Raw genomic sequence first — 12,924 nt, 5'->3', positions numbered from 1 at the left:
TGTGTAATTAAACACTGTTTAAAGTAGGGACGGCTCCTGATGTCACTTCCTGTTTGTTTCTATACTTATCAACTGTCCAACGTGTTTCAATAAGAATGTGTCTTATTTTGAAAACCTGAGGAGGACGAGTGCTCGGCCTCAGTCCACATGTTATTTACTGACACTTTCTCAGTGATCAGGAGCAGGTGAGTGCAGGTGAATGGAGTTGATGAGGTGGACGTGACTGACAGGCTGGGTGAGTGACAGATGACTGAGGGACAGTGAGCAGAGCAGAACTGAGACAATTTAAATAAATAATGACCCAATAAGAAAGAAAGTGTGAAAAGTGAAGAAGGATTTAAGGACCTCAGAGTCTCCAGTCGACAGTTTGGACTCTCCAGTCCAGAACACAGCTCCTTCACTCCTGAATCCTGCAGGTTGTTCCTACTCAGATCCAGTTCTCTCAGATGTGAGGGGTCTGACTTCAGAGCTGAGACCACGACTTCACAGTGAGTCTCTGAGAGTTCACAACCACTGAGTCTGTAATTAAAGAAAATATCAAATCTGTGAGAATTAAATCAGAAAACACAACATTCATACAAAACGTGATCATGTGACCCTCACCCTGGTAAATCCCCTCTTTGTTAAAAACTCCTCAAGAGAATCCTTTCAGATTTGGTTCAAACGTTCATTCAGACTAACAGAGGAACTCATTAGACTCAGGTGGTCAGAGGTCAGAGGTCAGAGGTCACAGAACATGTTCATGGCCTCTTGAACATGATATCTCAAGTCTGTCTTTAGGGGATTTCTTCACATTTTGACTCAAAGAGAAACTGATTAGATTTCAGTGGTCAAGGGTCAAAGGTCACAGTGACCTCATATTATTGTGAAGTCAACATGTCAGGAGCCTGAAGGGACGGACACTGCACTGGTTGGTGGTGGAGGAAAAACGCAGAGTGGGAACTCTGGTTTGACCAGGAAGAAGAATAAACTATATTTCCTGCTTCTTCAGTTCAAGGAACCGTCAGTGATTCAGTGATCGTCTCCTCACACTGTGCTGTTTGATCATATTTATATAGATATATACACTGTATATACAATAACCTCCCTTGGACCCCACATGGTCGAATGTCTGAACCCTCAACCTCCAGCACAGTGATCACATTGGATTTCACTCTCCACATCTGATCTAGTTGTTCTCATATTTACATGAGAACCAGGGGTTAATTTGTGCCGGATCCTGCCGGAACAGGATCCGGCACCTCTTTGTTTTGGCCTGCCCGTGTTCCGGGACTTATTAGACTTATTACGAGTACCTCTCGTATAGAAAAAAATATTAATACAGAGCTGCCAACTCTCACGCTTTCGGCATGTGACACACATCCAATTTCTCACGCCAAAAAAAAAAGTGATTTCTTACAAGTGGCAAATACGTCGATCGTGAAGGCAGTGTGGGCCGGCGCCAACAACGCCCACCCCCCCCCTGACCGATGTGGCGGACGAGGTTCGCTACATCATCCAGGGCGGGGGTGGCGGCGGCGACGGCTAAAGACACACTGCCGCTGATGTCACATTTTGTAATAAATCTCTGCAACTTGTGTTTCTGCTTGCGCTGCTATATTTTGGTGCGGCTATACCCCCGACAAAATCTCACTCCAAGGTTTTTTGAAAAGTTGGCAGCTCTGTTAATATTAAAAAAATGTTAAAAAAAATTATAAAATAAAACAATAATATTCATATAATAATTTACAGAACAAATCCCATGAATTTCATATGGTTTATTAAGATAAAACGACGTCATTTGAAAGACTCGGAGATCTGTTGTTGATGCACCCCGCTTCGCAGACAAAAACTTTTGAAATTTGCCGCATCTGGGGAGCAAGCAGCAGAGAGGAACAAAGAGTTACCTGCTCAATGCAAACATGTCAAAAAGACAGTTGAATTTACTGTCCTTTTTCAAAAAGAAGGAAGAGTTGCATGACGCTTCGACACGAGTCAGAAAAGCCTCGACAAGCGGCGACAAGGGCAGTTGCAGCGAACATGTTGACGAGCAAACCCGGCTGCAGCAGGAGACTAGCGCCGCAACCGCTAGCCACCTCACCGACAGCTAGCCAAGCCAGGGCAGGAGGCCGGTGCCGCGGCAGCAGCAGGTCAGGTTGCCCGCCAGCCGGTGCGATGCATTGCAAGAATTATCAGAGGTCTCAGTCGAGCTTCAAAAACTAGACATTACCATTATTTCGGCACACAAGACAATTTGTCGGGAAATCAGGGTACTTGAGGCCATGTCGGATCGGCCAGGGCGCGGACTTTCGCAAATGAAATTTGCACTCCCAACCGTACCTCTCTGCTCACATCCACCATATCATCTTTACTCTTCCTAAATCTTGTTGGACCCCCCCTGGCTAAATTCAATCCAGTCCCGTACGTGAGGTCGTGGGTGGCCAAAGGTCACAGAACTAACACAGTCACACGCAGTAAAACCCGAAACACGGAGGAGAGGAGAATCCGGACATGGTCGTGATGTGGGGTGTTTTGGACAACTAAATATGGTGAGCATACTGTCTATTAATAGGCCGCCGTGCTAATCTTTAAATAATAATAATGGAAGATTTATGTGATTTATTGTAAGCTTTGAAATTTTATTTTGTATGTTTTACAAGTTAGATCTATGTTGAGAAATGAATTGCTGACTGTAAGTCCCACCTGTGTTGATGTGGGCATTTGCCTGTGCTGTGCAGTATAGCCTAAAATAATTGTAAATTATTCTCATAAAATGTATACCATGGATATTATTTGAAATTAAGGCTTGTAAGTCCCAGAGCATTGTCAGTGGGCATTTGCATGTTTTTTTCAGCACCGTTTTCTGTATGTGTTCCGGGACCTTGTGATTTACAAATTAAGCACTGATGAGAACAATGAGAATGTATATGTGCATCATAATAATTACTTTATCACACACACACACACACACACACACACACACACACTGATTGAACATGTTATTGATCATGTCTGGACTCACCGAGCCTGCCTGCAGTTCCTCACAGCTGGGATCAGTCTCAGTCGACCCTGGTCTGATGTGTTGAACTTCTTCAGGTCCAACTCATCCAGAACCTCCTCTGACATCTGCAGCATGTAGGCCAGAGCTGAGCAGTGGATCTCAGAGAGTTCCTCCTCTGATCTGTTCTCTGACGTCAGGAACTGTTTCATCTGCTGATGAACTGAGTGGTCGTTCATCTCAGTCAGACAGTGGAAGATGTTGATGCTTCTGTCAGGAGACATGTTACCACTCTTCATCTCCTTCAGGTTGTTGATGACTCTCTGGATGATCTCTGGATTGTTCCCTCTCTGACCCAGCAGGCCTCCTAAGACTCTCTGGTTGGACTCCAGACTGAGGCCGTGAAGGAAGCGAACAAACAGGTCCAGATGACCATTTGTACTCCAGAGGGATTTCTTCATGGTTCTCTTCAGGAGGTCATCAAGGGAGAAGGTTCTGTCTGTGTCCTCATCTGTTCCCAAGAAGTTGTTGAGTTCTTCTGTGTTCCTCTTGGTGTAACAGTGGAACATGTAGACTGCAGCCAGAAACTCCTGAACGCTCAGATGAACAAAGCAGTAGACTGATTTCTGGAAGATCACACACTCTCTTCTGAAGATCTCAGTACAAACTCCTGAGAACACCGAGGCCTCTGTGACATTAAGACCACACCGCTCCAGGTCTTCTTGGTAGAACATGATGTTTCCTTCCTCCAGATGTTTAAGTGCCAGCCTCCCCAGCTTCAGGAGAACGTCCCTGTCAGCCTCCGTCAGCTGCTGTGGACTCGTCTCATGTCCCTCACCGTACTTGTTGTTCTTCCTCTTTGTCTGAACCAGCAGGAAATGTGAGTACAGGTCAGTCAGGGTCTTGGGCAGCTCTCCTCTCTGGTCTGTGGTCAACATGTGCTCCAGAACTGTAGCACTGATCCAGCAGAAGACTGGGATTTGACACATGATGTGGAGGCTCCTGGACGTCTTGATGTGTGAGATGATTCTGCTGCACAGCTCTTCATCACTGAACCTCCTCCTGAAGTACTCCTCCTTCTGGGCCTCAGTGAAGCCTCGTACTTCTGTGACCCTGTCAACACATGCAGGAGGGATCTGATTGGCCGCCGCAGGTCTGGAGGTTATCCAGACGAGAGCCGAGGGAAGCAGATTCCCCCGGATGAGGTTTGTCAGCAGCAGGTTGACTGATGACCTCTGTGTGACCTCAGACACAAGCTCCCTGTGGTTGAAGTCCAGAGAAGGTCTGCTTTCATCCAGGCCGTCAAAGATGAACAAAGGTTTACAGACAGCGAGCGTCTCTGCCGTGAGCTTCTGTAACTCTGGATGGAAAACATGGAGCAGCGTGAGAAGACTGTGCTGCTGGTCCTTCACCAGGTTCAGCTCCCTGAACGAAAGCACAGCCAGCAGACCCACATCCTGGTTCTCTGAACCCTCTGCCCAGTCCAGAGTGAACTTCTGCACCGAGAAGGTTTTTCCAACGCCAGCGACTCCGTTGGTCAGGACGACTCTGATGCTGCTCTGCTGGTCAGTGGAGGCTTTAAAGATGTCCTGGACCTTGATGGGAGTGTCCTGGAGGATCTTCTTCTTGGAAGCCGTCTCAAGCTGCCTCACCTCATGTTGAGTATTAACCTCTTCACTCTGTCCCTCTGTGATGTGGAGCTCAGTGTAGATCCTGTTGAGGAGGGTTCTACTTCCTGTTTCATCACTTCCTTCAGTCACATGTTCACATCTCCTCCTCAGACTGAGCTTATGTTCATCTGAAACCTCCTGCAGACCACGATCTGCTGAAAGACAAGAAACAATGTGAGAGACAGAGAATCTGAGAATCTGCTGATTGTTTTCATCAGATACAGAAAAACTACAGAAAATAAAAGCTTTTTAACTTTGTGCTTTTCTAACGATGTTAAATGTTGATGCTGTATGAAGGAACAAAATAAAACCACATGTGCTGTTGTCAGAAGTGAAGACATCAGCAGACACATGTACAGTGCTGCTCTGACCGGCTGTCTGACCTCCAGCTCCTGTTCTGGATCTTTGTCCACACTGGGGACAGGAGGAGTCTCCTGAAGAACCAGACTGGTCCCAGTATGAGGTGATGCACTGTCTGCAGAACCAGTGTCCACAGCTGGTGGAGACTGGATCCTTCAGGACGTCCTGACACGAAGCACAGCAGGACGACTGCTCCTCCTCAGAAACATGACTCCTCTTCCTCTCCCTGTGAAGACATGTCCTGAAAACTCACATGTCACAGTCACAGGTTGTCATCACTTCTGTCAAGGAGGTTTTGTTTTCACCCAGTATGTTTGTGTGCTGGTTGGTTCGTTAGTGGGATTATAAAAAACAACAGATTACCAGTGAACTTGGTGGAAGGTTGTGGTATGTGAACCAGATCGGGGGGTGGGGGGGGGGGGGGGTCCTCTGTCACAGACATGTTCAGAGGACTGATGTTTACCAGTGTGTGGAATTTGGTGCAGATCCAAATCCAAATGAGTCTCTAGTGGATTTCAAAGTGGTTTCATAAGGAGCGTGTTGGTTCTTGGTGGAGGTCTGAGCTCTTTGAGTGATTCTGAGAGATTAGTCACCAACTTCAATGAAGCTGTGTCCTAATGCAGGGGCCACACTAGAGGAAACTAGATCCTCTTCAGAGCAGGTCCCAGTAGAAACAGTCTCTTACTCTGTGTGTGAGGGTCCAGGTTCTTTACTGAAGCATAGAGGAGGATCCATGGACCAGTCACTCTTCAGAGACAGACAGCTGGACCCTGGAGACTCTGCTCTCAGTCTGTGGTCCTGACCTCTGCAAACACAAACATGTTTTTATTCAGAACACATCATTCACTGGTTCATTCTGTGAGGATTCAGTTTGGAGCTTCACATGTTTGTAGCAGGTCTCTTACTTTGTGGTTGAGGGTCCAACTTGCTCTGAAGTGTCCTCGTCCATGTTGCACCGGCTGCGGCTCAGTTGTGGTTCAGGCCACGCTGCTCTTCTAGATATTCAAGGTCTGGTCTATTTCCTTCTGGTTCTTTGCTCAGTTTACAGCAGAACACAGTGAAATGATCTTTCACACCAGTTTCAATGTTTATCTGTTGAAAACATCACAAACACAAATATTTGCAACACTTCCTGTAGACTACCTATTTCAAAATAAAAGCACTGCAGCGTTTCTGTCGATTAAATCAATAAGTAGATGCATATGGAAGTAAATCTGTGTCATCGGGATTTGAAACCAAAAAGACATTGAATTTCTAGCACTGAATATTTATGCATGGAAATTATGTATTTGAATGTTTTTCAACGTTTAAAGTTCAACCGCAAAAAATTCAACCTCAAAAAATTCAACCTCAAAAAATTCAACTGCAACATCCGGGGATCCAAGGAGGAGCAATCGATTCCAGATTCAAGATCGGGAGCGTGCGTCAAGCAACGAGAGCGAGCGGGAGTGACCGACACCAATGCAGCTTTGACTTGTCAGCTAGCACAGTGACTAGCCATGTCCAACAATGGTGCTTCGGTGAGTGTTTAAACTCTTCTATATGCCATCGGTGTAGTTTGTTTCTGTAAGATGTAGTAATAGACAGCTGACATGTGTACATTCACGGACTTTATTGGACATAAACAAAGTGGAACTGTCATGGGAATTTCTCAATAATCAAGCACAAGTCATTACAATGTCTTTCTGGAAGTTTATTCTACATCTGCAGATGGGCATCAATGTACAAGACCATGGAATGGATCTCATACAATGAGCAATGACATACAGGAAAAGCAGCACTTTATACATCTCCAAGCCCCTCCTAGAGAGGAGATAAATGTTATCGATCAACCTCTTTCATGTTAAGCAACAGGTGACCATTATCCTGTCACCTGATCTTTCCCAGACCTTTGGAATGTAGCATCTGTTTCTCAAAATCCCTTGAGTAGTTTACAAACACAAATCCTCTGTTCTGTTAAGTGATCTGTTTGGTGACCTCGTCAGTGAGGATGTCACATAACAGTCATGAGGGCAACCCCTGACTTCTCAGGCAACATTTGTTATCTTTCGAAAACATCAATATCAATCATTGCCCTAATGAGTAGAATTTCTATCACAATCCTCCCCTTGAGCCTTAAGGGCTCAACATCCTCTAAACATCTTCAAACATCTCAGCATCCTGAAAGGGAAGTGTCCAAGATGGATGAGTTTCAGGAAGTTGAACATATTGTCCAATCATAGACTTAATTAGGGATGTAACCATAGTCTTAACACAAGGAACAATAAAACATGCCAACAACACTAATACACAAAATGAAATCAAAATAGGCATAAAAATTTAAACAATACATTTTTCCAACCTGTTACAATTAACCATGACTCCCAATCCCATCCTCCAGGAATTTGAGAGTCCTTGTTCTTCTTAATCAGTGTGTCGCCTCTCTTTGAATTTTAGAGACGTGTAGCTCCGATGATTTCCACACCCCTTTACTTGCGGGACGCACGTTCTGTCCTGAAGAATCCTCCCCTGGCTCGGGTACCCTCTTGCAATGGCTTGCATGTATCCAGGTCACATGGGATTTCTGACTAGGCATAGCACATTTTTGTGTCTGAGGACGAAGATAAGTTACTCAAAAACATTCCCTCTGAATCCATACATCAGCTGGTCAGAAACAACTCCCCAGGTCAAAGGTCACACCCAAAAGTTACGGAGTAAATAAGATAACTGTCAGGAGGACTATCTGAGAATGACTAAGAGTCCAAAAGGCAGGCATCATCAATCCAAGCCTGTCATTATGTTTTAAGCACACATACCAACATGTTTTAGTCTAATGAATACACGACATAACCCCCCTTCGAGACTAAACAGAGTCTCGAAATAATCAAAAGAATAAAACATACAGGCATATGATCATCACAAAAACAACAAACCGTCTACAGCATAATTTTAACAACACAGCAACAGTTATAGAGTTTTTAGGAGTGAGAGTGAAAAACCTGTCAGGCAGCTATCTTTCCTTAAATATCCATCAAACCAACTAGACAGGAAAATTCTCTCACGACCCCTCTGCCCAGGCGGCCATACATCGTACTCCATGCTATTGAAATGAGGAATTTTAGCAAAGTGTTTAAGGAAATTACTTTAAGCAAATACATATGGAACTCTCAGCAAATAATAAACAAAACAATGTCCAAGGTCAGCCTGGTTATCCCATTGGAGCTTCCCAATGGACCTTTCCCTGCCTAACACCACTATCCTTAACCATCACGGAAAAGAAAACATCTGAGGTCCCAGTGTATTAACTCAATAATAGAAAACATCATTTTTCGTAGTAATTAACACACAAAGAATATAATTCACTTTTAATATCACTCATGCAATATATAAGACATAAGAATGTATAACACTGCAGTTTCTCAGCAGCATTGACTCTCTGTTGTAGTATTGATGACATGTTGAATCTGGAGATTTTATCTTTGTTCAGAGTCCTTCAGTCCATCAGTATTTTCATGCCTGAAGTGTCTGAGTCCATTCAACACATCAGAGTCCCTGAACATCAATCCCCTCTACCGGCCATGGTCTTTCAATTTTAGCCCAGCGTTCATGCCATTTTTCTGATATCTTTGCAATGCCTTTAACTAAAGGATTATTTTTCTGTACTACATCAACAGGAGTAATTACTTTTGGACTTTTGGTCTCCTTTTTACCCATAGTAGCAGCTTCCTTTTGCTCCCTTATTGTAAATTTTAAAAGTAATTGCTAAGATTTAAAGCTACTTAAAGTTTTTTTTTTACTCCTCCCCCCTTTTAGGAATTGATTAATCAAGAAATCAATCAAGCACTCAACAGCTCAACAAATTAATCAATTCATAAATCACGTAGTGATCACACTGAAAATACCTCCTCACGTTTCTACTACCTCCTCCTTGCTCCAATAGGGTTGTTCACACACAGACACACACAAACACACACTCATTCTCATCCAACAGCTCAAGAGCTCATTCACACCCCGAGCATGCTTTTTGCCGCTATTTCTCTACTTCTATTAAAATTTGTGCTACCTTTATGAGATGTAGATATTATTCGATGAGAGGCTTCACCAGACACTCTTTAAAGCTGCGCTTACAAATGGTGTGCCATTATCACTGGATATCTTTCTTGGAATTCCCCACCGAGGAATGAGTTCCCCGAGCAGCGTCTTTGCCACTGCTGAAGAATCCTGTTTCGATGTGGGGAAAGCCTCCACCCATTTGGAAAACATGTCAACCACAACAAGACAGTACTTCTTTCCCTCGCTTTGTGTTAGCTCGATAAAATCCATCTGTAAATGATCAAATGGTTCGTCCCGTGCTGGATACCTCTACCTATGTTGTTTGTAGCACAAATCACACATTTCTGACAGAATTTTTTTTTTTTCTGAGACGCGGGACTCGAACCCCGTCTTTGACGCGAGACTTAACTCCGTCTTTGACGCGAGACTTTAACTCCGTCTTTGACGCGAGACTTTAACTCCGTCTTTGACGCGAGACTTTAACTCCGTCTTTGACGCGAGACTTTAACTCCGTCTTTGACGCGAGACTTTAACTCCGTCTTTGACGCGAGACTTTAACTCCATCTTTGTTTAATCTCACAATGATTAATAGCCTTCCTAATCATCTGCTCTGTGTCCAACATTAATTTACATGGTGTGTGTGTGTCAGTGTTCTTACGATACTGCTGTGAGGGATGAAATTCCCTCTCCACGTTTGCCACACCTGGATCCGTATCTGTCCCCAGCTCCGCCGCCAGTCAATCGCACTGTGTGCGCTGATTCATAGGACACTCTCTCGACCAATGCCCCATTTTTTTCCGCAATTAAAGCAAGCCTCAGTTCTTCCTCGTCCTCTTCCCCTCCATCGACCTCTCCCTCTCCCTCTCCCGCGGACTTGTAGGGCTGTCTTCCCCCTCCGCTGCAGGGAGGTCGAGGTCTGGGTAGAGTTGAGAGACGGCTGGAACTGCCGCTTGCGCCATCTGCACCGGTTGCGGCTGAGCATTTGGCAGGCCACCGTGCAGCACCGCTGCCGGCTGTGATCGTCCCCGTGGCGGAGCTGAGTCGAGATCCGGATCCAAGCGGAGAAACTGAGACTTGGAAATAATATCAGTCCCTACCTTCTGTTTTTTATCTCTGATATTTGCCTCTGTTACCCAACATTCATATGCGGGCCAGTTCGGTACAAATACTTTTTCATTCTTTTTCCTTTTTTGTTTATTTTATCTATATTTATCTATTTTTTAATTTGAATTTTGATTTGAGATTATTTTCTTTTCCTTTTTAGCTTTAATAAACCCAATTATATCTCGTATTTAGTTACTTTTCCTAAATAGGAGGTTTTTTAGAAAACCTCTTCTCCCCTTTTTTTTTTTTTTTAAATACCCTTAGTGCATCATAATACTTTTAGAGAAATATCATTCAAATCTCTAGACACACTCTTCTCTCTAGTAATACGCCTCTAGGTATTAAATACTTGGAAATGCTATTACTTATTTTATGATAACAGTTATTTTATCATGAACTCGACGTCAGAGCTCAAACTTAAAGGTGTGTTTAAATAAATAAACACTCCATACATTTATAAATACCTTGTTAAACCCGTTAACATTTGGACCTTTTTCCTGAAAGGTTCCTTCCTGGAGCGCTCCTGGATCCTACACCGATTTTGTAACTCAAAACCTTGCCATGCAAACACGTCTGTTCCTCACTAAATGAGTGGATCTCTTTACCCTTGACCTTTTTCTAAAGATCTAAAACCAGAATTTACTTGCCAGAAAGAAAACTGTAGCTTGTCGTACTCGGTTCGCTTGATCACTTCAGTGAGAGGGCTCTCCTTCTCTTCAGCATCCAGTCCCCACTTCTCCAAACTGTTTAGGGAGGTTGAGGTAAGAGTCTTTTAGACTCTTTTGTGCACTATTACCTTCAGCTTTGAGATCCAGAATGTCCTCTCACATCAGTGATCCTGCCAACAACAGCCAAATTGTCATGGGAATTTCTCAATAATCAAGCACAAGTCATTACAATGTCTTTCTGGAAGTTTATTCTACATCTGCAGATGGGCATCAATGTACAAGACCATGGAATGGATCTCATACAATGAGCAATGACATACAGGAAAAGCAGCACTTTATACATCTCCAAGCCCCTCCTAGAGAGGAGATAAATGTTATCGATCAACCTCTTTCATGTTAAGCAACAGGTGACCATTATCCTGTCACCTGATCTTTCCCAGACCTTTGGAATGTAGCATCTGTTTCTCAAAATCCCTTGAGTAGTTTACAAACACAAATCCTCTGTTCTGTTAAGTGATTTGTTTGGTGACCTCGTCAGTGAGGATGTCACATAACAGTCATGAGGGCAACCCCTGACTTCTCAGGCAACATTTGTTATCTTTCGAAAACATCAATATCAATCATTGCCCTAATGAGTAGAATTTCTATCACAGAACTTAAACGAGATGACGCTCTGATTTTTTTTTCCCGAACGGGCCAGTGACTGGCATGGGTAACGCCAGGATTTCAATTTTGGATGGGCCACTATTTAATAGGAAAAATAATACTTATTATATGATCCCTGCCTGACTTGTTTGTGTTTATCTGCTGTAGACGAGCTTTAACAGCGCGGTGCGCCGCTCTCTCTCCCGTTAAAAGTGAATGTCGCTCACCCAGCTCTCTCTCTCTCTCTCTCTCCACTGTCTCTCTCTCCTGTTACTACATGTGTTAAACCAAATGCACGAAAAGCCAAATCAAATCAGAAATACGTAGACCACTTCTTTTTAACTCGCATACATATTTATTTTCATCAATGCTGCCTACCACACAATCAAATCCGAACATCCCTTCCTCTCTTTGGAAAAGACGGTCGCTCGGTGTCGACGTCGGGACACAATATTGCTCTGATGTTTTATGTCGAAGGTGAGTTAGCTTCAGCGTTGTCAGAGCTTTCAAAGCGTCTTGGTGTAACGTGTCTCCCACATACCTGGGACACCGTTCTCCACCGGCGGCGTGAGGGCGGAGGACGGGCACGGCTGGGCTGGGGAACTTTATTTTGAAAGGTTTCCCGGCCCTGTCAGCTGTTTTAAGACACGTCACACCAAGACGCTTTGACAGCTCTGACAACGCTGAAGCTACAGCCGAAACAGTAAGGACAGGGCCGGTCTTTCCTACAGGCGACATAGGCGGTTGCCTAGGGAGCCACTCAGAGGGGGGCGCCAAAAACTGCGCCGAGCCAAAAAATAAAAATATATATATATTTTTATTTTTTGATTCGGCGCAATATTGTGTCCCGACGTCGACACCGGCTGCGGCTCAGTTGTGGTTCAGGCCACGCTGCTCTTCTAGATATTCAAGGTCTGGTCTGTTTCCTTCTGGTTCTGCGCTCAGTTTACAGCAGAACACAGTGAAATGATCTTTCACACCAGTTTCAATGTTTATCTGTTGAAAACATCACAAACACAAATATTTGCAACACTTCCTGTTCATACTTCATAAGTGTACCTGGTACCAGAGTACCCTAGGCCGAAGATCAATGATCGATTTTGTGATCGTGTCATCTGATCTGAGGCCGCATGTTTTGGACACTCGGGTAAAGAGAGGGGCGGAACTGTCAACCGACCACCATCTGGTTGTGAGTTGGATCAGGGAATGGGGGAAATTTCCGGATAGACCTGGTAAGCCCAAACGAGTAGTGCGGGTGAACTGGGAACGTCTGGAGGAGGCCCCCGTCCTAGGTATCTTCAACTCACACCTCCGGCGGAGTTTTTCTGGCATTCCTGTGGAGGTTGGGGACATTGAGCCGGAGTGGGCAGTGTTCAAAGCCTCCATTGCTGAAGCTGCGGCGGCTAGCTGTGGCCTCAGGGTCTTAGGTTCCTCAAGGGGCGGTAACCCTCGGACACCGTGGTGGACA

General features: G+C 44.4%; 1 protein-coding gene across 8 annotated transcripts in view; it reads right to left on the bottom strand.

Moving 5' to 3' along the window:
* LOC128458825 (NACHT, LRR and PYD domains-containing protein 12) overlaps positions 1-12,924 on the bottom strand; it is a 70,653-nt gene that overhangs the window by 55,272 nt on the left and 2,457 nt on the right. For all 8 annotated transcript variants that reach the window (XM_053443833.1, XM_053443830.1, XM_053443829.1 and 5 more), the window contains exons 2-6: positions 5,913-6,150; positions 5,693-5,812; positions 5,019-5,233; positions 3,002-4,799; positions 346-519 (exon numbers count right to left, since the gene is read on the bottom strand). In XM_053443833.1, the coding sequence (XP_053299808.1) occupies positions 346-519; positions 3,002-4,799; positions 5,019-5,233; positions 5,693-5,812; positions 5,913-5,956 (2,351 nt within the window). In that variant the 5' untranslated portion in view covers positions 5,957-6,150. The remainder of the gene's footprint in view (positions 1-345; positions 520-3,001; positions 4,800-5,018; positions 5,234-5,692; positions 5,813-5,912; positions 6,151-12,924) is intronic.

The sequence above is a fragment of the Pleuronectes platessa genome, chromosome 16 (genome assembly GCF_947347685.1).
Source record: "Pleuronectes platessa chromosome 16, fPlePla1.1, whole genome shotgun sequence".
Classification (NCBI taxonomy): Eukaryota; Metazoa; Chordata; class Actinopteri; order Pleuronectiformes; family Pleuronectidae; genus Pleuronectes; species Pleuronectes platessa.
This window is presented reverse-complemented; position numbering and strand designations above follow the sequence as displayed.